Below are 26,887 nucleotides of genomic sequence, written 5' to 3'. Positions count from 1 at the left end.
GAGTAATTGGGGGCAAATGAGCTGTGCTCGGGAGTAGTGACGAGCATTCAGAGAGCAGCTGGTAAATGAAGATGAACGTGCCACTGAGCACGCTTATGTATTCACCATAACGCGTCTCGCATGCTACACCAAGATGCCAGTTTATTGAAATTCAGGGTATGTTGACAGAGGTTGTAAGTTCTTCACTCGTGGCTCAGATTTTTGCATCAATAGCTTTGTTCTCCTCTCTCTCCCCTTCTCTCTTTCTTGCTGTGTCTCTCTCGCACGCACACACACACACATACAAATGTACGTACGGCCAACTCCAAGACAGTGCAAACATCAACAGACATCACAGCAGATTAAACTGTATTGATGGACAGGTAATGTAGTCTTCCTTACAGACATTACAAAGGTACTGCAAAGGAAAAAAAAATATTTTAAATATCCTGTATATATACATACAAGTTACATTTTCTTTTGAATTCATGTGCACATCTTACTGCCGATTCCTCCTATGGGTAAAGCAGTAAGCAGATATTGACGTAAGTGCTGCTCCTCATTGTTTCTGAATTAAATATCACATTCAAAAATGAAATAATAATAAAAAATATGCATGATTCGCTTGACAATGCACGGCTGCATCCTTGATCTAAAACCGATGAAAATGCAGTTTTCTAACAGTCCGTTCTCAGATGATTGCTGAAAGTAGTTAAATTATACCATCAGGGATTTTTTTTCCACCCTTGCCTTTCTTGAAATTGAAGAAAGGCGAGTGGATTTTGAATATCTCTCTGCAGTTAGGATACACTCAGCTCCCTCTCTGCGTGTACTGTAATTTCCCTCCTCTGAAGAGGAAGCATGACTCCTTGATGAGCCCAGCTACACCGGGGAAACTTGACGTCCCTCCAGTTTTAGGGAGCACACTGAAATTAATCACAGGACTTACTGAAGTGTAGCACAGTCACCCAAGACAGGAGGTTAGGAGAATGAAAGGTTCATTTATGTACATCAAAGCCTGTTTGGGTCATATGTTGAACATGATACAGTTAAAATGTCATTAAAGCAATAACAGCATTACAATAAACAATGATTGCATACACAGTATCTTGTCTCTCTCTAACCAACCAGATCAGTATTCCCCTGCCCCACAAACACAATGATTGCAAAATAAATTCAACAAACATGAATTCCTTCAACTGCCTTCATGACTTTAGCAACCTTACATCGTGCGGTCATTGTCAGGACTACCCCATTTTATCCCAGTTGCTTCCAAGAATCATTGCTGAGGGTATTGCACCTGAGTGTAAACCTGATCACTGTGTGCGGAGCCCTGCCCAAATCATCCCAAAATCTGTGAGAGTAATACAGATCTATTCCTGGAGCGCTCTGATCGGCAAATAGACCTACAGCTCGCGGCTGTCACAGATTCGTAATTTCCCTCGTGACAGATTATGCAATAATCTCCTGGCTATCCCGTGTCAGTCTGCCGCCTTGACCTGTGCCCCCCCTGGCATTTCTGTGGCAGGTAATTCCTCTTCCTGTCAGGGCTGACTTGCCTGTGAACGCACCTCTCCTCCAGAAGCTACTGATTACACAACCTCTGCCCTCGATCCTCCCCTCACTACCTGCCCTCCCAAGCCCGTCCCGGCAATTAAACTCAAACCCTGCCTTTTCAGCCCTCTGCTCTGAAGCTATATTGTGCTTTATTCGACAGCATGGATTCGTGGTGGGAAAATCCAGCGACTGATGTGCTGTTGCACATGCTGTTGAATGAAAAGGCAGTCTCATTAAACTGGTGGTGGAGGAAGGGGGAAATTGCTCAAATCACCAAATATATTTACATATTTCCATCGCTTGAAGCTTTTTGGGCTGGCGCCCTTTCCCAGAGGCTTTAAGGTCACGTCAAGCTGCTTTACCCCACAGAAAGTGGAATAAAATCTGTGCCCAGGTTCTCACGCTCAAACAGGCAACCAAATATGGAAATAAAATGAAATAAAGGAGGCTTCCCCCCATTTTTTAATGCAGTATCAAATACACGAATGGCAGAGAGCTGGGTTTTGGCCTGTGGAGCAAGAAGGGCCGGGGGGGGGGGGGGGTTTTGGGGTCAACTACAGGCCCCCCTGTACCCCCCTGCCCCGCTCCACAAACCAAAGCTCTGTATGTCAACAGCAATTATGTGTCACAACTGGAGTTTGGATAATGTGACAAAAAGATATTATTTGCAGAGTTGACTTGTCCCTGAATATGTGTATACATCTAACCATTTTAAATCTGGACAGGCTTCCAATACATTACGGAACTTAAAAACAGGGACAAAATCACATCATCTGTTGATGGATCGCTAAAGGCAGACTCAGGAGGACCTCATCTAATCCCAGAGAACAATCTGAAAGGCCTTGTTTTGCAGGGTCTGTGTACAGTGGCCACAACCTTCCTTGATCAGAGATTCATCAGATCTTATTCTAAAGCTCCAAAATAGTCATTTAAGCACTACTGAGCGCGGTGCTTCTCTCACTCAGCAGTGAGTCATGCACAACTAACAATTCACAAAAAGAGGCAATTACAGGAGGAGAGTGAGTTCTGCCACTCGAAGCTCCAGGCCATCCAGAGCTGTCTGTATAAGTCTGACTGCATTATCTGCATTACATAGTGCTTAGTCATTAAGCACAAAACATTAGCGTACCACACCTAGCAACATGAACCTACTGTACTGGCGGAAGATGCGTGTTAGCATCTATTTGTCATGAAGTTCTGCTTGCATAGATCTTGTTTGTTTTGACTGTTCTTTCTGTATAGGGAAAAAAGGACTCACCACCTCAAGAAGTGTGTCATAAAAAAAGCATTTCTGGATTTGAGGGCTGTGGGCTCGAAACCCACATGGGACTTTTGTTGCTCTGATGTCGTACTCTTAAGCAAAATGCTTAATCTGAATAGGCCCAGTAATCTCAATAGGCCCAACTGAAAAAATGGGTAATATACATAAGTAAAGATTCAAGCCTCTGCAAGGCAAATAATTAATAATAACATGGTTTGATTTGCTAAAACTGATCTGCTTAAACAGTTACATCCTTTGCTTCATGAGAAATAAATACATTGTGCAAAGTGTTATCTGAAATAAACATGATCCTTCACTGCACCATTGGCAAGATGGGACACCTTCCTTTTCCAGACCATGTTTCCATGGCAACAGTGACTTTTTGTAGCATGGAGCTATTGTTTCTGACAAATGACTAGTCCAAGAGCAAGGGGAAATAGAGAGACGGGCAGATACAACAAGCAGAAAGCTGTGGGACACTGGAAGATAGGGAGAATAAAGATGTTGTCCAGTGACTCTTCAGAATATGCTACTAGGCAATTCATTTTGTCACCTATGGAGGACGGGAAGGGTTCGGAAGGCATGAGAACAGAAGGAAGCGTGAAGGAAATGCCACAGCAAGAAAATCTTAGGGAGCCATAACATGGAGGTCAAGAGAGTGGCAAGGAAGGACAAAGGTAATGGTCAAAATGCACATGATAATAGGATTCCCCTGAGAAAGTCCCCCGATAACGGAATCTCTTTCATAAGCCATGTGGAAAGACTAGACAAAGGACATGCTTTCAGCAGACGTTAAACCAACATATGGGTACTGGGAAGTACAGACTAGCTAAAGGAGAGGCTTTTGTCAGCACATTTTGACAGCCGTGGTCACAGCACAGCATACTGTACATCCTGAGATGGCATACTGAAATGACAGTTTGCATTAGGATATTGAAGACTCTGCAAAACCACGAGGACATTTCAACAGTGTTTGATCAGGACTTCCGGGCCTTTCATTACAAACATGCTTGTTTAAAGGATGTTTCTCGTTGCGATTTCTACGTCTCCAGCGCTCCCACATTTGTCATTCAGACCATTTAGGCATCAGCTGATTGGTTGCTTGGCTGCCTTTGGAATGAATGTTAATAAGAGGCACAACTGTCAATCAAAATTCAAAAGTGAACGGTATGAAAACACACCCCCCTCCCCTTAAGTGGCACAATGGCGAGCGGATTGAGAGCATCGCTTTGATGGCGTGTCTGTTTGTGTCAAGAGGTTCTCAAGAGGAGCTCCTGCACAGATTGCGTTCGGATCAGACATGGGGTGCATCCGTTGCCATGGCAGCCAACCCAGGCTGCACTTTCATGTCTGCGGAACTCAAAGGGATGCGAATTTACACCGGGGTCCAATGTATCTTTTTTTTGTATGCCATATTTATTTCATAGCTCTCTCAGGCATCTTCTCAGTCGTGTGTTCTCACGATCTCAGTGCACAGAGGCCAATGCAACATCAGTCCATCAAACATTGATGTACAGAGAGCAGAGGAGATGTCATGCCTCTCAACCTGATGCACTTTACCCTTTGTGCCCAGATTAAAACCCCCTGACTAACTGATATAAGAGAAATGGGTAGCTCAAGGATTTCCTTACCAAGTGAGGGATCCTACCACTTTGAAGGACAACATGGGGCTAAAGGTCAGCCCATGGATGCATGTCATTTATCAATTGAAGCCTCCAGTGTCTAGCAACGGTGGTGTTGATCGTGTACCGGGGGAACTGGGCACACTGTATGTCAGCAGGTTCAGCGCATTGTAAATCTGTGCACATACAGTGTATGTTGGTCTGCTGTTAGAATATCAAAGCGCAATCACTCCTGGATTCAAGTCCTCTTTAGGGAAAATTCTATTCACTAATAAAAAAGATAACAAAATTAATCTACCACTATGTGACATGAAAGTGATTCTACAGATTCGATTGAAACTACCAAGTCATCTCTACCAAGAAGTAACTTTCTTCAATTAATCTGGGAATGTGTTTTTAGTGAGATGCACATTCCCTCGAGAAGCATCTAGATTGAATTCAGACGTAAATCATTTAGGTTCTGAAGTTGTGCATTTTACAAGAAATTATAATATTAAAATGACATTTTATGACATGATAACACATATATGACACCCTCATGGAAACAAAGGTACTCTGTGTGCAGTATGCATTGAAATAGATACTTTAACACTATATTGTGATAATGCCTATGAATGGTACAATGTGCAATATATGAGCTTTATCTTATGATAATGTTTGTGTCATTCATTTAAGGAAGTCAATGTAAGTAAATATGGTGTGGATAACCTGAGTTATGTGTTGTAATCAATGTATATGTGACCCTTAAAGAGTCAAGTTTTGGTGTTGTATATGTATGGGGTATGCCCCTGCTCAACTTGGCAGATGGCATGCCTGCCATCTCAAATTATTTAAGCAAGTAAAAGTATGTATGTTTGTTAAGGGACGTCTGTTTGTTATCAGCGTGTTATTACTTACAACTTTACTATTGCATGGGAAGGAAACTTTGCGAAATTTACAGCTACATTTTGTGACAATGGACACAAGATTATTTTAAGCAGCAAAGGCTTCTAGGAGGCAAAAAGGTATGCTGTCTTTAGAGCTATTTTCATTTGCTATTCATTCAATGTGATACAAAAGAAAAGAAACAAAAGAAACATTCCAAAAATGTGAAAGGAATTTTGGTGAATGAAACAAAACATCTCCTGCCTCATACACCAGCAGCCTGGGCTACATTTTATTTCAGACGAAACTTTACAGAAACACATTCATTTGAGAATGCTGACTGTGACATACATAGAGACGTTAAATGATAAACTGTCTTGATGGAAGGAAAGTGCTAACAATTCAGTGCCGCATGGAGGTTCAAAAGTGGTGACACTCTAAGGCCATGAAAATGACTTTGACGAGGCTTCCATGCCCAAAATAAAGGCTGTCAGCAAGCAGATGGCCATTTGGATTCCCTTGCTTCATTAGGTGTTCATCCTGAAAGTTCAAACAAGCCTTACTAAAAGCATCCCCAGAGGCAGGCAGTAAAAACATGCTTGTTTGTTGGTGTATCAACGCACTTGCAGCGAAGGACTCATGATGTGTTCCTTGGGGTCACGGATCCTAACCAGGGGGTTTGTTGCCTCAGCTCAATGGAGAGATTACTCCAGAAAGCATCCCAGTAAATAAATCCATAAACAATAGCAGCAGTAGTGATTATGGTCAATGTGCACCTAAAAATGGGAATGTTGTATGCTACAGTTATACGTGTTACACCCGGGTTGTGCTTTTGGGGGGTTGAGGACTGAACGTTTTTGTATTTCACAGGACGAAGGAGACGTCCATGTGCAGGATTATTACTTTTCAGTAGTCGCAATGATTTCCAGTGATTAGGACATGTTCACCACCAGAAGCATCTTTAATGAAGCCCACGGTTGTTTTGTAAGAATGTGCATGTGAGGGACACATCAAGTTTTCAATAAGGCAGACGATTTATGAATCAGTCCTATGAAGGGCATTGTGATGGTATGTGCTTGTTACCTCCATCTCCACCATTCCCTGGGTTTCCATTTCCAGCCCTTACTATTGTATTACTATTGTGAGTGCCAACTGGCTACACAAATTATAAATGTGATGTAAACAACTGTTAATTTATTCTGAGGACAGTCCTAGGTGCCACTTAACTGCCATGTTTTTTAAACTGAAGTGGAAAAAATTGATTTTTCAAAACCCATCATCCCCTGCGGGAAATAACACTCGGGTGGTAATGGAGCACTGACGTGCCACTTCAGTAGTGTGGCACTGAGAGAGTTAACTCCTACAAACAGTTTCTCCCAACTTCAAAGGAAATGAGATAGCAGGATATTAAAGCAATTACAAGGCCCCTTCTCGTCCCATATCAATCGCTCTGCATCTATTATATTAGTGCTGCTCAAAATAGCAACCAAAATTCTATAGCAAATTGACAGCTATGGAAAAATATTGTTATGGATATGGCATCTCTGAGGATGTTTATTTGTTTTAGGAAGTTATCAAATACAGCTTGCTTGTCATGTTTATCAGCTTGTTTCTTCTGGATCTTATTTCTCTGTTTGTTTGCCTTTGCCTTGTTGTCATCTTGCTCTTACTTACTAAAGTAATGACAAGTACTTCACAGAGCGGTAGCAAGAGAGTGTGTGCATGATACATTCATGTAAAGGTGTTAATCCCTGAAGGTCTGGAGATGGAGTCATGAAAAGTGCGAGGCGAGGGGTGGACAGCGATGCCACAGCTGGCTCCCACAGACACAAGGGGTGCCCTTCAGAGCACATCAATGCATCGTATTGCCTTTTTAACATTTCAGTACTAGAGAGCCCACAAGAAGGAGCCCACAGAGGCCACAAAAAGCCACTAAAAGGCCTTCAGTCTTCAGGCCATAGGACAATGGTTACACCTGTCTCCAACTTGTTAAGTAATATCTTTTTAATTCCACTGTGGGGCCACGCAATGGCTTGTTATTCAGCACAAATTTTCAGGATTGAGTCAAGTATTGAAATGTTTGTGGTAATATTGATGAAATTCAGAATGCCCTGTATTTTAATGGCATGGCCCTTCTTCCTATATGTACGGTACAGATATGATATACGTAACATGTTTCAATTTAAATGAGGCTAATACCATAACTGGACAGAGTACTTCTTACTGTCTTTGACACAATGTCATAACAAACATTTGCAGAGATGGGAAAGCACTATGTCAAAGCAGGTATACAGGTAAACAGGAAGTCAAGACTTGATAAATTACTTTCACTGCTTTTTTCTGACCACATAACGTCTGCCTTTTTCAGCCATATTATACATGTTTGCGAGGCTAAAAAAATCACATCTTATAACACTGATGAATATTCATCTAGTCATAAGGAATAGGTAATATCATAACTAACTCTAATGACCCCAAAGCTTTATTAGACTGTACATATCCTTCTTGTTTTCTATCATAACATTGTTTCATTCAAAGCCTTGCTTTTGACACATAGTTTAGAATTGGATACACAATTATCTGTGCTTCTGTGCGAGTCTCAGATTCTTAGAGATGAAGCACGTATGTGCACTACGGTGGATGAAAGATCTGAAAACAGCGACCTGACACTTGCGCAGTTCTGTTCACAATGCTGGCTTTTGATTAACTACCCCAGTGCAGCAGGATCTAAATAATGCCATTTCATTTTGCTGTTTCAGTTTTCCCTCTGAATCGACACACACATGTGCTTCGACTGTACCTTGTGCATGTCATCATACACATCTTGTGTTCCACGTACAGTAACGGGTATTTTTTCTCTTCTGAAAAAAAATCTGAGGCAAACATTGAACGTGTTGCAACAAATTAACAGCGAGGGGATATTCTTTCCATTTGCAATATGGTTGCTCCTTGTTGGGAACACAACAGCATACAAAATGCTTAGTGTTTGATACTCTCATGAATTTCAGATAGGTCATGCTGCATTTGGTATATCACAGCAAGAGAAGAGTGCTAGGCAAAAAGAAAAGGGGAAAGCATAACACACTTTACAGTTTGGTATCATTTCACTTTTTAATGTATTTATTATAGACTGCAGAAATAGCCCTGTTCAGTGAATAAAGAGGTGCAACATATACAATATTCAGTTAAGAAAGTTCTTGAGGTCTGTCATTCAGAGTTGCAAACAAGATGTTCGATAGGTATACAAGTTTCTTTGCCACAGAGGCATTTTAGCCCATTTCATGCAAGAGCATTTCACCATTAAGAAAGAGCCCTGTAAAATAAAAATGGCAGCCAAAATAGCAAAATTTTACATTTACAGAGCACAAAACAGGTTGGCTGGCATCTCCCAAGATATATTTGGCACAGTTGTTATTATATATCATACAATACACTTACAATTAATCTATAAAGTGTAATGACCATCACCTTTAACAAAAACAGGTACCGTACGAGCCTTAGCTATTTTAGAAACAGCTATATAATATATATGTATATATAAAATGAGCATCTCGCTGGAAAATAAGCAGGCCATTTTTAGCGACGACGAAAGATAAATCGAGCAACATCAAAAATTCAGAATTAAAAAATATCACCTTCGTTTTGTCGATCCGTATAAAACATGTTGTTCTGTCTTTCAACACTGCAAAAATGTTTCTCAAAGAGTTAATAAATTATGCATTTGTACAGATGAACAACATCAAAACAGCATTTTACATCCATTGTGCACAAAAAAATAATAATTATTACTTTGCAGAATGGAAATACAGTAGTAAACAAAGTGCTCAGCCTAGGTCAAGGTACAGCAAAAGAATACAAACGGTTTAGGGTATATAGCTAGTGTGCTTAACGTTTGATGTATCATTTTTCTCCCTCCCTGCCTCTCCGAGTTGAGCAATGGTAGCTGTCTGTACTGTACACGGGACAACTCCATTCCGTGCTTCAATATACTGGATGATATAGATCCATAAGATTTTGATTACAAACCGTAAATAAAGAAAATGCCCAGCGCTTGCCACGGTCCACTCGACTTTTGCAATGGGATTCTTGTCGCCGACTGCATCGTGGACCGCGGCCTGTTCAGTGGGGAGTTTCAAAGTGCTTTCTGATTAATGAAGGGGCTAGCGTAGTTCTCCTTACTCAATGTCTCTGGGTGCTTTTACACACCTGTGGGTGTTTTTTCTGTCCCGTTTTTCAACACGTCGTCGATTCTGTCGTCTTCAATGACAACTGTAAAGTACACAGAAAACATAAGAAAGACCAATTGATATCTCAATTATACATGTAGACCACCAAATGTTAAGCTAATATATCCAACACTGCCGCATTACACGACCTGGAGGCGAAAAAACGCCACCAGTTCATTGTTTATGCGCACACAGACTTCCGTGAGGACGTGCAATGTTCTGATGTTCCCATTTAAGTGTTTTAAGAATCACAACTGCAATGTGATGATAAAATAATACATGTACAATTAAAACTTGCCTGTCTGCCTGACACACCGGAATAAATTATGCATCATGCGTAGTGCAACAACAATATTCAGGCAGAAAACGCAATACACTGCCACAACGCAACGCATTGAAACAACCACAATATTTTCTGGCGTTAATCACACCTTAACACTAACACTAAAATGATGTATTTTTCGGTTTACTATAACAAAACGATCCCTGGACGCATTCTGCGTTAAAAGTTGAACAGAATTATTGCATTTGAAATGACAGATTGTACTGATGCTTCTCTATTATTATTGATGTGTAAAGCCTTCATACCTCGTTTGCTTCTCCCAATCTGTCCAAGTTTGGGGGGTCTTTTATTTTGAGCCCCACCGAAGAAGTTATTGGTATCCTGCAGGCGACAGGTGAAGGAAATTTGCCCCACGTCTCCATCATCGCCATAGTGAGCAATTTTCTCCTCGTTGTAAGGCAACACTTCCGACATGATGTCTCCCCCACCAAACTACAATCAACAGTGATCGATACAAAATCAAACGACAGCGGCAGGTATGGACACGAAAAGCCCTATTAGCGATCTAATGCGCAGCCGTTCTTGCTAGCTTCTTCGCATAGGCTACACGTATCACATGTATCGTCGGAGAGCAAAACAAAAGGTGTATTTCCGATGGCCAGAGTCACATTATTCAAAGTTTCCAGTTGTTTAGGTGCGAACAACGTTGGAGACAGGGAAGACTACAATTGCGGAGGTATGTGCTGGTTCGGACGTTTGGAAAGTCGCGAGGAAAAGCTGATGTGGAGAAAAATGCAAATTGGGGAGCGATGCAAAACACGGATCCCTGGGAGACCTGGCAGAGAAAACACGTCACTGAGCCTTGAATTTTCCTGGTGTAGCCATGCAACTCTTCCCAATTTCCACCGCCTCGCATTGATTACTGGCAGTCACTCAGTCCGGAGACGTTATCCACGGTAGCGTCGCCGTCGATATACCAGTACCCAGTGAAAAAGGACACTCGAAATACTTTTATGTTGTGTTCTCTATGACAGCCAAACGTCGAGGAATAATTCAAAAGGCTATAGCTGCTGTTTTATTGATAAGCGTACAAACCGAAAGTTAGCGCAACGTGACAAATCAAACACGTGTTCGCAGGTGCAATGCAGACGCAATACTGTATGTAAAGTAGCGACGCACTCAACACACTTACATATTTCCACTACTGTACTGCGCGGGGTTTTCCCCGAAAATGCCCAAGACTAAATAGGCTAACGTAATCCACAGATCACTGTGAGTAATTCAGATAGTTAAGATATTGCCAAAATATTCTGATGGGTTTTCATTGTGTCTGATTACGATCTCATAACAGTAATCGACAAACAGTAGGATTTTAATAATTTTGCAACAAGTGGGCGCGTATTAAATGACACGATGCTGCTGGCTGTCCTTTCATTTGGAAAATCCCCCACGTACCACCATGCACGGTAATATCCTTCTATATGGAAATACATTCAAATGACTGAAACCGAACGCATATGTTTTAAAAGGTGACATTGCTTTACAAAACATTTGCTTACAAGACTAAGACATCAAACCGCATTTGCGATAATTTGCAAGACCTCAGCTAAGATGACGTACCCCTCTTAGCGAATAGCCTTAAATGATTAAAAAATATTACTATAACTTCGGTACATTACATTACATGAATACATTTCCCCCATCCTGAATATAGCAGTACTCTGGTGCAAATGTGTCGCTGTTAAAAATGGTCTCTTTTCAACATGGTGCTGACTCCATCTCCTGGCGACATTAAATACATCTTTCTAACAGCCCTTCTTGAGAGTGACAGCGACAGATATTCAAGCCAGGAAAGATTTGGGGGTTTCATCTCAGGTTGTCCTTAAGATGAAGCATTGATTAAGATGAAGCAAATGAAGCATTCAAGATACTAATGGTTAAAGGCGTATTCTTTATTAGAACCCTTGATGACCACAAGGTCATCTCTCTTCAAATAAAGGTACTGCATCACCAATTTGACCAAAAAATACATTTCTGTCCCATGAATATGTAAACCCACAACACAAATAATCCCAAAACAATTTCAAAATAACACAATAAGGCTTTTCTTATATTGTGCACTGGTAAATACATGAATTTCCAGATGGAAATTAAAAGTTGATGATAAATTAACACAAAAAGCAAAAAGAATCAATGTTTTTTCTTTCTGTGACAATCTGATTGACTTCAAATTCACTCTGGAACACAGTCCACCTAGAAATATAATCTCTGTTCAATAAAGATCATGACTTTGTGATAACAGACATTTGCGAATACACACAAAACATTCCAACAGCAGTGAGACCCGACAAGGTCCAACCATCGGGTCAGTGGTGCACGCTGATAGAATGTGTTTTCAAGTGCAAATGAGCAAACTGCCTTTTGGTGAATTGACATTTTGGTACATTTATTTCAGGAACCATTACAGCAAAAATACAACAGGCGTCCTCGACTCAATGCTTCTGATCTGCTTTGACAAAGAACCGAGCATCATTTTCTTGGAAAATGGACACCATTTTACCCAACAAACTGTTTGTGAATGCCGCCTTTACGGCATACGGTATTCCCCATAAAGCAGATCACAATGAAACTGTTAAGAGAGACTTAACCAGCACAGTTATTCTGTCCCTGAAGGCGCGTTCCAGCAGATGGAATGGAAAACTGGCCTTTAGTGCTGGCCTCATACGGACGCAGCGTCGCCACCCACATCAGTCCCCCCTCCCGCCCCGGGGGCTGTTAGCTGTTGTAGAGCGGGATGACCCTGTCGATGGCCCTCCTGCAGATGGGGCACCTCTTGGGCGCGGGCAGCGCGCGGTGGCACTCGTCGCAGGCGCAGACGTGGCCGCACTCGAGGAAGACGCAGGAGCGCTGGCGCGAGAGGCAGACCACGCAGGCGCTGGGCGAGACGGCGCCCTCGTCAAGGTCCATCTCGCGCAGCCGCTTGCGCTGCTGCTCCTCGAACTCGGCGCGGAGGCTGCGCAGCCTGCGCCGCTCCCTGTACAGCGCGTAGCGCCGGCGCAGCACGAAGAAGAGCACGGCGCACGCGGCCAGGCCGAAGGCGGCGGTCAGCGCCTTCCAGAGCCGCACGCGGGCCTGCTGCTTCCTCAGCAGCGACTCGTAGTCCAGCCGGCTGAGGAAGTACTGCAGGCCCTGCTTGGGCGGCTGCAGCCGGACCAGGTTGCTGTCCAGCACCAGCTCGCCCACCCCCGTCACGCTGGCCCCGAGCCGCAGCATCTCCTCCGTCTCCTTGACGCCCTTGGGCCGCTCGCCGCTGATGAAGTGGCCGATGACGTCGGTGAGCGACTGGGCCACCGGGTGGAAGTTCTCGTAGGTGGTCTCCAGGTCCAGCTCGGCCGCGTCCAGCGGCCGGATGACCCGCACGGCGGCCGACACGCCCCCGTCGTGGGAGGCCAGGTCGAAGGGCACCGTGTTGGTGCGCTGGTGGATGATTTTCTCGCAGTCGTTCCTGGCGAGGGCAGCACAGCAGACTCAAAAGCACAGCGAGAACAGTCTCACACGCACAACCACCACCAACCGATAGACTAGAGTGCTGCGCTGCTGACAACAAATAGAACACTGCTGAGCAAATGGTTATCCTTTATTGCCACAGAAAACATTAGTAAAACTCCCTCCACTTCAGTCCTATGAGTCACGGCTATTCTTAAGTAGTGCTTCAGCATCCATTAGTCCAGGATGTAGGATGCAATGTGTAGTTTCCTTTAATTCACTATAATTAATTTGAAAAGGGGCAAACTACAGGGCAGTGAGGGCTCTACTTTACGAAAGCGGTCATGAATGGTTGAGAAAACATGGTCTTTGCTCTGTGTGGCAGCTAAATTTAAATATACCCACCAGATATGGGTAGTACGGTTCCACACCATTTTTTGTTCCCGCAGAGTCAGTCTTTCAATAACTCCTTTGCAGTTGTCCACAAACTGACTATTCAGCGTATCTTTCACTGATCTCACAACACCTATGGACAGAGAAACAGAGAAGAGAAATAAAAATAGAGGTATGTGACTGGAAATTGTATTAAAAAATTTGCCTAATGCCTGCAAGATCTCCTCTGATAGCACATAGTAAATAAATATAATATAATATGATATATAAAACAAATGTTTGAGCATCAGCTTGTGCAAGTCAGTTGTACAACCTTTAAAGAATTATTTTACTAACTAAACTGAGTCACAAATGTTACAGTTTGCCTACACACATAAGCCCACAGCCAGACGGTTTTGTGTGTTGTCACAAAAAAGGTATGAAGCCTTGTCTTTCACAAATTTATATGTTCAACTGTGATGGATCAAAAAGCAAATAAATGCTTCACACCTTCAATTACTGCGTATGGGATACACTTCCCTGGAGCTTCCATCAGGATGCTTTTAAGATCCTGATCAATGGAGACTTTTTGGGCTTCCTGCAATACAGAATTTATAAGAGAGGCAAAAGGAAACAGAGTATAGGAAGGTGAATGTGAATTCTAATAAACTGTTGTGATTGGAGAATGAGGCTTCATAATGTCATTCTCGGAGTCCTCTGAACCAATCGAAATCAAAAGGCCTACATACGCAAACCATGCGATTAGTACAAATAAACTTGTCATTTATAATACAAGATAACTTCACCCATTCTGTAGTTCATGAAGCCTCACCTTACCATCACTACATTGAGCAGTATAACTTGAAGAAAGGAACAATGATTCACAAATGCATATTATACCGTACATTCACAACTCCCAACAGTAGCAACACAGTATACTTTTCCACATGTAAAATAACTTGAATAGTCCAATACTGAGATTTCATGAAGAATAATACCAAAAATATCAATTAACTTTGACGTAAACAATGGCAGTCTGCAAGCGTTACCTTTAACCGGGCAGCTGTGGCTGACTTCCTTCTGTATATTGAATAGAAGACAGCTGTTAAAGCTGAGCTGGTAGCCAACAGCACAATCTGTGCTGTTGATGGCTTACCACTGTTATCCATCTTATATGAGGCTATTAACGATCTGAAATAAAGAAGCCAAAAGGAGGGTACATCAAAATCAATGTCTCAGTGTGTCTTAAACTCTCAGATAATTAGACAGCATTATCTTTGAAAAGGAAAAAATTGTTTCAATAATTCACTACAAATAGCAGAAGACACACACACACTGAAAATCTTTTAAATTTAAGGTCATGTACAGTTATTTTCAGGTGAAGAAGAAATCCTGGTGTAGTATTTGGCTGAGTGAATAAAACTTTCCCAAACTACCACACACACCCTGCTTTATTCCTTATCATCAATAAATAAATAAAAATAGAAATATGTTTTTCAACAGCTTTCCTCCTTCCTGAAGACCAATAATGTTTATCAGATGTTTCAATCTGGATTCAGAAGGCACCAAGGCAAAAAGACAGCCCTAAATATTATGCTGTATTTTATTTCTTTCTGTTACCTTTCATTTAATTTTAGTGCCTGTATTTCATTGTCTTTTCTGGATGTTTGTTGTTTTGGACTATTTGTAGTATTGTGTTTTTGTTTTTATCCATTTTCCCCTGTGTCTTTGTGACGGTCAGTCACAATAACGATTCAAATAGTTAATAGCTGGGAGCGACCACCAGCCACAGTGAGTCCTGCCCCATACAGCAGGATGCAAAGCGATGCAACTTCACCTACCGGTGTGCACTTGATACAACCAAACGGTTTTCATGAGGTTTCTAATACTTAACCATTTCAATGCTAATTCCGAAATGTAAACTTAGATAGTCAGCTGAGGACGGGGGATATCTTCGAAAAATAAACTCCAAAACCGCACCTGTATTATATAAACAGCCTGCAACCGTCTATGCAAAAAATAAAGCGTTCATATTACTTACGGTTTCTATTAATTTTGAGGCTGATTTATTGCGCCATCGATGGCCTACTGCAAACCCTTTTCTAAAATCGAGACAATTTGTATAATATGATCTCTTAGTTGTGTGATGTCTTAGTCATGCTAATCTGGTATTAGTTTACTTTTCAGACAATGACAGATGCAATGGCTAGACGATGTACTTCTGAGAATTAACTTACTCAGAAAACGGTGCCATCAGAAGGCAAATACATGGGATCACAACTCACGTTACAGGCAAATTAGTTGCCAAACTAGTAAACTTTGCTCATTTATACTGCTACCGCCGCAACATAACATTGTAGCCCCACACACACAACGAAGACGTACCCGGGAAAATAAAATTTGACCTTGTCAGCTAGCTCGCTAGGTACAAACCGTTTTATGGAGTGCTAAGGAAGGGGAAATGTTTCACGTTTACCGTAGTCTAGCTGGCTAGTCAGTCCAGTAGCAACGGCATATTGCATTTTAATTTTACTTGAGTAATGCATTATAGTAAACATAAGACTGTGTAAGTTGCCAGTCTTGTTGACTTACATAGAATGTTTAGAAATGTCTATTATCACTAGGGCAGAGCCTAAGTAGCAAAATACGTTAGGTGGGCTACATATTGTTACACAGGGGGAAGTTCTATCGTAGCTACGCATACCTAGCTATCTAGATAACGTTAGCTAGCAACACCTGACATTTGCCATACTTATAAAGTTGACTAGTTAGCAAGTAATGGTAAATGTGTCCAAAGTATGGTGTGTGTAAAATGCCAGCTATCATTCTGGCTAACCTTACTGACAACTTACCCACTTTGACGGTGACTCGCTAGCTACCCGCAGCAGCTAGTTTGCACTTATGGCTAGCTTGCTAGCTACCTAATTTGAGCAACCAAACAGCAGTTGGTCCACCTATAGTGAATTTCTTTCTCTCAGTGATCCAGACTGAAGTTCAAGACAAGTTGCGACACAGATTAACATTAGACACAACTAGCTATCTTGCTAACCACAAACCGAAAATAAAACGTCAACAGTATCTGTCAGGCGAGATGCAAAGTAACGCTTCGGTATTTCTACTTCCGGTGTACACTGCGGCATGCAGTTCAAAATAAAAGCACAAGGTTGATTATAATCGAACAGCAAAATAAAACGAGTAACACCCTAGTAACGAAGTAAAAAGATAGAAAAGCGACTAGTCTCTTTTCATGGAGTTAAAGTGAGTGGATTATACACAGAATTTAGTATAATAAGTTGACTTGTAGTTACCACTGTACGTTTTATGCAACTTATATGTTATAAATGTTATTTTTTACGATATGTTATGTTTTATTTTTGTTGATGGGTACAATAGGGAATTGTTTTGTTTAAAAAGTATCACCCATACTAGGAAACTTTACAGTGAGTTTACTGTATTGTCATATTTGTTACCCTAAATGTCTGAATGACAACGTGTCAATATCAAACTCAGAACAAAAGCAGCGGTTCCAAAATCATATATCCAATATCAGTACCAGCTGCAACATAAAGCGTTCCGCGACACCACACATAATAGGCTAACTGTTGTCTGCTATGCTATTATTCATTTAATTACGCTCCGTTGTTCTTACAGTGCATATTGCCTCTTAACGTCACTAGACGGCAGTGTCGACATTGGGAAACTTTGTACTGTAACAATGCTGTTGCCTCGTTTAATTGTTCTGTGCGAGGGTTGGGTTAGTGACTTGTAGACATGATGGTTCCCTGAGATTAATATGTTGTCTTTTATCGTCTGGTAAACACTCGTTGGTATCCAGTCGAGGTCTGTTTTAGTCTGCATCACTCGTTGCTACTGTGCTTATCTGGCAAAAGGCATGTTTCAGAGGAAGCTTTTAGATTTATGTCTTGCTAGATGTAACATGCTATAAGTACTAACGTAGACAATATACAATGTTTTATCAGTTTAAAATAGCAAATTAATTGTCAAGTCTAGATTTACGATGTAATCCTAATATTTACATTTTACTTGTAATTGGTCAGGATATTGAAGGAATATTCAAGGTCACCGTGATTGCACCAGGTGGAGACTAAGGTTAGATGTGGCAGTTGGTCGGGGATGAATGCTCAGCCTCACCCTGTTGGTGGTTTGCTAGATATATTTGATGAGAATGAATGTGAGCAGGGGCAGTGGAAATTCTATGAATATGTCCTGACCGTAGGTGAAGAGTACATAATGATATATGTAATGATTTATGAAGGAGGAGCTGAAACAAGGGTAGGTTCCAGCACTTTGGTTTAGTTGTATGGGGTTCAGACTTGGTTAGTTAGCCTACTATATGGCAGCTGTGTATGCTGTACTGTACTACTGTGCTTGGGAATGTGTCACTTTGTTTTCTCTGAGAACTCTTAAGCCATTGAACTGTTGAGGTGGTGGTTGTCAGGCTGTTGAAGGTTCATTTACTTCCCTGTCCAGAAGATGGCAGCCCCTGGATATAGCTGGTGTTAACAAGACTCCGGTAACTTGCTACTGCACATTTGTTTTATATAGAGAAGGTTAGAATGATGATACTTTTCCCCTGTCTTGAAAGAATTGAGACAGCATTAAAATAACCTTATATTACATTTTCAGAATATTGTGAAATCCTTAGTTTTACAGGCATTGAGCAGAGGATGTCCTCTCTTTGTTGTAAGTACAGGACCTCATGTATTCTGTTATCCTATGCTGGTGACATTCACTTGTGCTGAAATTTTACACCTTTGTACCGTTGCTGGTGTTACCACAGTATGCAAAATGCCTTATTCCCTTCACATAATTATGCCACTGAACTTTAACCTGACATTGCCCTGAAGTGGGGGTGGGGTATATCCCTGCATATTAGCATTGTTGGGGTGCTCGGTTAATGTGAACATTTCAGACGTCACTATAATAGGGACACTTTTGCATCATTATTTTGTGCAATATCCTGTTTTGGCATGCCACATTTTATTCTGCGTATTTATTACACTCCTGATATTGAGTTGTCCCTGTCTGGAATCACATCTTCAAAACCGCATGGTTCATCCAAGTTATTTTCTGTGCACACATCTGTAAACTGGTAGTCTCACTTATAAAATTTTGTCACTGAATTTATCATAACCATGGTCCTTGTAGTAGTCCCTGCACAGATTCTGGGTTTCACCGTTTCTTTCTTAAATAAAATATTTCAAGATGAAGGCATACGGAACAAACGGCAGTTCGTTATTTGGTAGTTTCACTTTTCATCTAGTTAATCTCTCAAAACTACAGTACATCCTGTGAAAACCTGTTAAATCCCATAAATCCTTATCAAATATGGCAGCCAACCTTTTATTTTGGCATTGTGTGTCATGTTCATGCCATGCACAAGCAGCCACACTGACTCTGAGGTTTGTTCCACCTAGGATATATCTGTCAGTGAGGTAGCCACATGGATTGGGTTACAACCGTGTCAATCGGATCAAGTGTCGGCCATTTTCAGATTGAGTGTCACTTATTAGTGTTTAATAACCTAACTGTGTACTGCATGGCATCAAATGGGAATGGCAAACGTATTTCACGTCTAACAGCATAAGATGAACTGCGAAGTATATTGTCTGTAAATCACTGCACATTTCTGTAAAGGATCTGTAAAGGGCTAGCAGCGGCTCGACTGCTACATGCTGGCAGTGCACTCAGCATCCCAAAATCCTCTGTGACTGGAGACGCACTGTTATGCAGGCCTGATATGTAGGCTTTTGGGACTTACAAAAGCTGTGGCTTCTCCTTAAGTTGGAGCACACTGGCTGACAGCTGTGGGGGCACAGTACACTAAACGTTCATGATGAAAAGGCTGCTGGTTCTATTCCCCACTGGGGTACTGCTGCTGTACCCTTGGGCAAGGTACTCACCCCAGAATTGCCTCTCTAAATATCCAGCTGTATAAATGGATAACATGTAAAAATTGTAACCTTTGTAAGTTGCTCTGGGTAAGAGCATCTGCTAAATGTCATGACTCCAAAATTAAATTTGGCTGAAATCTCTTAACGTGATGGGTCAATGACGAATAGCTGACAAACACCACAAAAAGGAATTAAAGGAATGACCATGTGTTTTCACTGATAATAATTTTGCTAATAAGCTCTGTCCCTTGTAAACTGTGCATTTCATTATGGCTGTAATGATCATTTTGCTAAGAGAAATTAGTGTATACTATTAATGTTGCCCTCGGTCAGTAATCAAGGGTGTAGCTGCTGGTGCTAACACGAGTATTTGAAACCTCAAATGAAATATTAATTCTTGAAATTTGTCTATGCAAAGGTGCAAGGTGCGGGTGGAAAAAAAAATATTGCAGGCCAAAATGGAACTGGAACGTAAAGGTTCATTAATCCTCGCTCAGACATTTCCTAATTTTGCTCTCAGACTCTCCATACCCAGACAGGCAGATCAATCAGGACGTAATGCCGCCATCAATCCTTGTTATGACTGGCCTGCCAGGTGGATGCCTTCGGTGCCAAGCAGCCTCGGGTAATCTTCCAGTCAAGACAATGGCTAAATCAAGCCAAATGCGTTGGACCATGAGAATAGTACTGCTGCAGATGCTACCATAACAGCTTTCACCCATGCCACTATCACTACTAACAACAATGCTGCTATTACTATCCTGATACTACTTATGCGAGCTCAACCACCACTAAATCTGATGCTATTGCTTTTTATTACCACTACCTCGACCATCTCTACTACTCAAACTAAAACTACCTCAATCCATTCGTAGAGTGTTTAGGAATGAACGCATACACACACACGCACGCACACACACACAGACAACTATTCCAAACAGTTTTGTATTCAGATTTTATTGGCACATTCCTCTCTGCAGTCAATGTTATAACTTATTATATCAAATCTCGTAATAACTGTAAAATACTAAAATGTCTCAGACACCTACACTATATGGACAAAAGTATTTGGCCACACCTGTTTTTCAGGGTTTGGGCTAGGCCCCTTCTCCCCAGTGAAGGGCAATCTTAAAGCTTCAGCATACCAAGACATTTTGGACAATGCTATGCTTCTAACTTTGTGACAACAGTTTGGGGAAGGTCCTTTTCTATTCCAACATGACTGTGCCCCAGTGCACAAAGCAAGGACTATAAAGACATGCTTTGATGAGTTCGTTGTGGAAGAACTTGACTAGCCCGCACAGATCCCTGACCTCAACCCTATCAAGCACCTTTGGGATGAACTGGAACGCAGATTGCGAGCCAGGCCTTCTCGTCCAACATCAGTGCCTGACCTCATAAATACTCTACAGAATGAATGGGCGCAAATTCCCACAGAAATACTCCAAAATCTTGTGGAAAGCCTTCCAAGAAGCTGTTGTGGAAGCTGTTATAGCTGCAAAAGGGGGACCAACTCCATATTAAGTCCTTAAGTATATTGTCCTTATAGTGTATGTTATTTGAAGTTCAAGGTAGGAGAGGCTGTCACATAGCCATGACATTGCCCTTCCTCTCTTTCTGTGATCACACACCTATGGGTACAGGAACATTGTGAAAGAGTGCACGTAGCTGCCTCAGCCACCTTTATCCCGGGCTTAGTGCCAAAAAGACCCCCCCACACACACACACTCCTCCACACACACACACACACACACACACACACTCCTCCACATTGGTGGGTGGAAGGAGGAGGGCTGATTCAACAGGAGGTGGCCTTTAAATTGGCACCTGGTCAGGCCAGATTGGATCTGCTTGGCATGAATCTGAACATTCAGTGATGAGCAGCTGTTCTGTTTCTACTGTCACCATTGGTCGTGGCAATGGGGAATATGAATAAAGGATATGGCTAGACTGTCTGGACTGCATAAGGTATATACACGTCATGAATTCCACAATGTATGAAGCCCCTTCTTTTGTGTTTTTGAGTTGTTTTGTAATTTTGTAATACTGAAAAAGATCAAATTAAGATCTAAAAAACACATGATTTCTGTCATGCTTATCCTTTTTTTTGCAAAGAATTTAAAAAAACATTCATGAGAAGATGACAGCAAAGAAGAACAGCTGTCCACTTCTGAGGTCCCAAAACAATATTGGAACAATTATATATCCCAAGGACACTGTTAAAAGGAACTGTTTTGAAACTCATACCAATCCAGTTCTCACCAGTTTCAGTGATCTGAAACACCAGGCTGAAAACCACTTCTCAGTGTATTGTCAAAACTAATTAAGGTTTTGAAACAAGAAGGAAATCCTGCCAGGTCAGAATAGTAGGTCCAGTAAATGCTGTCTGGAATATTCCTTAGCCTGAATTCTAAGTATCTTCTTAGACTGAAAATGATAGTATAGAGAATGTATATAGTCCATATATATGTCAAGAAGCATAAAAAACAGATAACCAACAGCATGATACCATTGGCAATAGGTATAGTAGCCCTCAGCTGTGTTGGCTAATAATAATAAGTTGAATATCCTCAAAACAATATTTTGAAACAGAATTTTAAGATTGTTTTAAGATGATTAATCTCAATTTAATTGCAAGACACGTACATTTATGCATGTATATTTATACCAGCGGTCACCAACTACGCACCCCCAAGTGGTTGCAAGCACAAGTCTCATTTTGAGAGTTGTGAAATGGCGTTCGGAAGTCATCAGTGGCAACCTGCATCAGTTATAAAATCTCAGTTTTTTGGGTTGAAGAACACAGAAGTATTAAATGGTGCATATTACCAGCGCAGGATTTCACACAAAGTGACGAACCATCAAATGTACCCGACAGATGCCCCCTTTTTCTTGCGCTCTCCCTGACTGCCGCCCCCCACCCCCTCCTGAGCCCTCCATACAAATGATCTTAGTAATCGCAAAGACAGATCACGCCCACCCACCCAATCCTCACGCGTACACGCAGATTTTATTTTCACCATTGGCCTGCTGGTCAGAAAATAACAGCAATACGGCAGCAGGCCAAGGAGTGCGGGGAAAACAAGTGCGGGCTGTGCTTTGGCAGAGAGCGGTGTCTGTGCAATGTGAATGGACAGGCAGTTTGACTGAGAACTGCGCTGCAGTAAGGGAGGGTGTGCTTTCCGGATATGCCCAGCCCTTAAAAAAAAGGCTTATCTCTCGCCAGTAAATTCACTATAGCAACGGACTGATTTACTGAAGGATCCATTAATACATTAGCCTTCCCCAGAGGCCTTTTTTGGCAACTGTGTGTGAAGGTAAGATGAAAACACAGTAGCATATTGTTTGTTTTCTGAGTGAGGTGACTTTAAATTCCACTGTCGATATATATATATATATGTTCTCCTATTCTTTGGAGCAGAGAGAAATAAGAAACCTAAAACGGCCAAAATGTTTTTTTCAAGTTCCAGAGCTACATCGCTAACTTACACACAAGTATACTACAAGGCGATGCTGGTTTAAGTGCACACATGACCATGTGTTAGGACTGTGAAATGACATGTTGTGTGTATGGTCTCTAAACAAGTGATATCTCTTGGTGTAATTCTTTGTGCCGTCTAACATTATAACTTTTGTCTGATTTCGATTTATATTTATTTGATATATTTTATCCTACCATAGATAAAAGTGTCTTTTAAATGACGTTGTTTTTATTATTATCAATAATAGTAATGGTAGCAGTAGTGTTGATGATTATAATTAGATAAAGAATTGATATTGTAATGATAATATGGATTCTGTTACAGTATATATTTCTGTATCCCAGCTACCCCCAAAAAAATCTAAGGCAAGAAGCTTTTATGACTTCTCACATCTCCATAAGACAAGTCCATTCTATGATTATGTCACGGTGCTATGTTACAGCAACTTTAAGCATCTCTTCTCTTTCTCACCGTTCAAAACCATGTTAGTGGCTCAAGGGCATCTGAGAACAGGCTGAGTTGACAGCACACCAGCAGAGTGGATGCAGGGGTCAGAGTGAATTAAGCAGACTTCATTCCCAGCTCCGCTCAGCGCCGGGTGACGCTGGCAGGAGGAGGAGGAGGAGGAGGAGCGAAAACGGCCAACTGCCTGGCCGCTGATCGCTGCTCTCACTCTCGGGCTCGCTCTCGCTCTCTCCACAGCGCAGTAGGACTCTCTCTACCTCTCTCTCGCTTACACACTCAGAGGCACACACGGGCTCAGCACTCTCTCCCCCAGTCCCAGTCATGCTGCCCTGGAGAAGGAGCAAGTTTGTCCTGACGGAGGAGGAGACCAGAAGCAAGCCCAAGAGCCTGAGTGTGGGTGCGACCTACTGGTCCATCATCACGTCCCTGGTGCGCTCCTGCCCTGACCTGCTGCCTGAGCGCCCCTTCCGCCAGCTGGCCGGCGCCTTCCGCACCAGGCGGCGGAAAGTGGAGCTCAACAAGGAGGAGCCGGTCTACACCGTGCACTACCTGGGCAGCACCGTCACGCTCACCGCCAAGGGCGAGGGCTGCGCCGAGGAGGCGGTGGGCAAGATCTGGAGCCGGAGCGACTACGGCGGGCACGGCACCCGCATGAAGCTGAGCGTGGGGCCGCAGGGGCTGCGGCTGGGCCCCGGGGGCGACCGGGGCTCCAAGAGGCCGTGCCACATCTTCCTGCTGCACCGCATCACCTACTGTGCCCCCGATGCCCGCCGGCCCAAGATCCTGGCCTGGGTCTACCGGCACCAGGCGAAGAACAAGGCGGTGGTGCTGCGCTGCCATGCTGCGCTCGTCTCCGGGTCCGAGAAGGCCCGGGCCGCCGCCCTCACCCTCAACCAGGCGTCCGCCTCTGCCTTCGGCGAGTTCAAGCGGCTGCAGAGGCAGAGCGATGTCCGCCGCGCCCGGCGGCAGCTGCTGGGGGAGGATGTCATCCCGCCGGCGCCCCTGAGGAGGCTGCTAAACGGGCAGTGTCCCTACCGGCCTCCCGCTGACGCCCCCCACAGCGCCTCCCAGCTGGGTCCCATTGCAGAGGAGGAGGAGGAGGAGGAGGAAGAAAAGGAGGAGGAGGAGAGCGGGGGCACCTCTCTGTCCGCTGGGGACGCGCAGGAAGCGGTAGAGGGACTGAGCTCCTTTAACACAAGGGACAACAGCAGCCACTCTGAGGGACCGTCCGTAGCCGGCTGACTCTCTCAGACAGAAATAGCCCATTGGTGAAGTTCGTATAATCCTGTTTTGCGGACGCCGTGCTCTCCACTTGCGGTGCGCATCTGAGGCTGCCTCCACTGCCCTTCTTGGCGGGAGAGGGGAAAAAAAACGAGCAGCAACTGTGTCCTTTTCCTGTTGCCTCGGATACAGCCGATCTGGCATTGTCACTGTGTTCAGCAGAGGCTTGCCTTCAGAAGCTTTGAGCGTCGGACCAACAGTAGAGACATATGAGGAGACAGTCTTGGAGAAATGAGTAAGAAGACAACCACCCGATTCAAAGCACATTTGTTCCTCAAAATATGTAACACTGAACAAACTACATTTGTTCTAGTTGTTCCTAGTATTGGTCTTCAGGATTTATTAGAGCATATATACGTGATTCAATTGGATAGACTCTTCTCCAGGCATGTATTATTTGCAAAATGTTCAGGTGATTTGTAAACTACTCATGCTGTAAATTTCTACGGTTGGCGTAAGTGAGTAAACATATACTGTGTTCAGTACTCAGTTTGAATACAAATACAACAACAGTTGGATGCAATTATAATGTTACCGAGCAACTGTTCAGCTTATGAATTAAGCTGTCAATCGGAAAACATGACTTGTGTATGACTGTCATTTGTTTGAAACCTGCTTATCATTTGTGCATGACATCTAGGCATAATATAACATTTCATTTTAATGTGTTCCTGTAACATATTTTGAAACTGGGAGCGTTTTAGCCCAACACTGTGACACCAGACAATAAAATATTCAGGTGAAAATGTTTTCTCTGCATTACTTTTTACAGTGCAATAAAATATAACTCTTCTACAGAGAAATCTGTATTTTCTTTTTTCCTTCCATTTGGTTCACCATGTGACTGATGGGAATGGTTCTGTAAATGCTATGAAAAATGTGTGACTGAAATCTGTGTATGTATCTACAACTGAGTTCAGCTGTCATATTGACCTTTTATTTAAATGCAGTCCAACAGAGTGGCGCTTCTTTCATGACAAGTTTTCTGCCACAGGTTTTCACTGTTTAAGGCTCCGCTAAAGATGAGATAGAATGTGATTAGAAATGGATCAGATGGAATATCCAAATCACACTGATTGAGCAGTACATCATTTGTACATCAGCAACCGTTTAAAAAGTTTGTTGTTTCTTTTCAAAGCTCGTATCTGACTGCCATTGCCCTTCCAGGTGTATTTATTTCAACAGTACTTATGACCACTCAACTCCGTGGGCAGACCACCAACCTCAGTTGGTCAATCAGAACATCCACAGACTCATCCATCGACCTCGGAAAGACAGACAATCGCGTCACGTTAATGGGACTTCAAATCATTAACTTCTCCCAGCCGAGGCTAACCACACGGTCTAATCTTTCTGCAATCTGAGCAGCCCCCTCCCAGGCTCATTCTGTCCCAGGCTGTAAATCAGATGATTGAATTCCTATAAAAACGGGGTGGGGGAGGAGGTGGGGACGGCTCGATCCAGAAACTTAAATATGGTGCACATATTGCTTAAATTGAAAATTGAATGTGATCATAAGTAATGTGTCGATATTACATTACATTATTGGCATTTAGCATTTACCAATGAAATATTATGAGGGCTTAGTCCACTCCAGTCACTTTATTGCATGCAAAGATCATTTGATTATTAGCTCCCAGTGAGTTTATTGCCTTAATTTCTTGTTCGCAGCCTCGCAGTGGGATCAGGATAGGGGGGGCGGGGGCCGGGGGGTGGAGGGGTCTTACCAGCACAGTGCAGCCAGATAGATGCTCTTGTTTGTTCCTCTCACGAAAATAAATAAAAAAGAGTCAGGAGATCTCTTAAGCCTGTAGCCTTTCACCTGCCATGCAACAAGGCCTGAATAAATGCATTTCCTTCAAAAAAATCTCAGTGAAATGTAATGATTTTTTTTTCTGCTTGAATGTCAACCAATGGCAAAGAACTCATAACTGGTATACAAAGATTCATGCAGATTTCAGACACAGTATAACGCATCAAAAACTCATCAGCTGAGATTGCTTGAAGAGGCATGACTCGCACGTCCCCATGGGATTGGCGAGAGCAGATTGAAAATCCCAGCCTGGTGTGGCTTGAAGATGCAGTTATTATGCA

General features: G+C 42.6%; 3 protein-coding genes across 3 annotated transcripts; 1 reads left to right on the top strand and 2 right to left on the bottom strand.

Moving 5' to 3' along the window:
• Positions 1 to 9,085: 9,085 nt before the first annotated feature.
• On the bottom strand, positions 9,086 to 10,921 carry LOC118779737 (calcium/calmodulin-dependent protein kinase II inhibitor 2-like). Its single transcript, XM_036531965.1, has 2 exons — positions 10,098 to 10,921; positions 9,086 to 9,552 (listed from the first exon to the last, which is right to left on the bottom strand). Exons 1-2 carry the CDS (start codon positions 10,264 to 10,266, stop codon positions 9,482 to 9,484), a joined length of 240 nt encoding a protein of 79 aa, XP_036387858.1. The 5' UTR covers positions 10,267 to 10,921; the 3' UTR covers positions 9,086 to 9,481.
• A 1,169-nt stretch (positions 10,922 to 12,090) lies between these two features.
• On the bottom strand, positions 12,091 to 16,694 carry mul1b (mitochondrial E3 ubiquitin protein ligase 1b). Its single transcript, XM_036531700.1, has 5 exons — positions 16,503 to 16,694; positions 14,700 to 14,841; positions 14,161 to 14,248; positions 13,684 to 13,804; positions 12,091 to 13,297 (listed from the first exon to the last, which is right to left on the bottom strand). Exons 2-5 carry the CDS (start codon positions 14,817 to 14,819, stop codon positions 12,568 to 12,570), a joined length of 1,059 nt encoding a protein of 352 aa, XP_036387593.1. The 5' UTR covers positions 14,820 to 14,841; positions 16,503 to 16,694; the 3' UTR covers positions 12,091 to 12,567.
• Positions 16,695 to 23,833: 7,139 nt separating this feature from the next.
• LOC118778950 (protein FAM43B-like) lies at positions 23,834 to 24,754 on the top strand. Its single transcript, XM_036530752.1, has one exon. The coding sequence runs from the start codon at positions 23,834 to 23,836 to the stop codon at positions 24,752 to 24,754; it is 921 nt and encodes a 306-aa protein (XP_036386645.1).
• The last annotated feature ends 2,133 nt before the right edge of the window (positions 24,755 to 26,887 follow it).

The sequence above is a fragment of the Megalops cyprinoides genome, chromosome 6, assembly GCF_013368585.1.
Source record: "Megalops cyprinoides isolate fMegCyp1 chromosome 6, fMegCyp1.pri, whole genome shotgun sequence".
Lineage (NCBI taxonomy): Eukaryota > Metazoa > Chordata > Actinopteri > Elopiformes > Megalopidae > Megalops > Megalops cyprinoides.
The sequence above is the reverse complement of the archived record's forward strand: the minus strand, read 5'-3'. Positions and strand labels throughout refer to the sequence as shown.

Bases quoted from the DNA above. Each gene is read 5' to 3' on its own strand.
- LOC118779737 (XM_036531965.1), bottom strand. From the start codon at position 10,266: ATGTCGGAAGTGTTGCCTTACAACGAGGAGAAAATTGCTCACTATGGC. The intron at 9,553-10,097 runs GTATGAAGGCTT...TGTACTTTACAG, and splicing joins GATTGGGAGAAGCAAACGAG to TTGTCATTGAAGACGACAGA.
- mul1b (XM_036531700.1), bottom strand. From the start codon at position 14,819: ATGGATAACAGTGGTAAGCCATCAACAGCACAGATTGTGCTGTTGGCT. The intron at 14,249-14,699 runs GTAACGCTTGCA...TCTGTATTGCAG, and splicing joins CCACAGCTGCCCGGTTAAAG to GAAGCCCAAAAAGTCTCCAT. The intron at 13,298-13,683 runs GTGGGTATATTT...TGCCCTCGCCAG, and splicing joins AACCGTACTACCCATATCTG to GAACGACTGCGAGAAAATCA.
- LOC118778950 (XM_036530752.1), top strand. From the start codon at position 23,834: ATGCTGCCCTGGAGAAGGAGCAAGTTTGTCCTGACGGAGGAGGAGACC.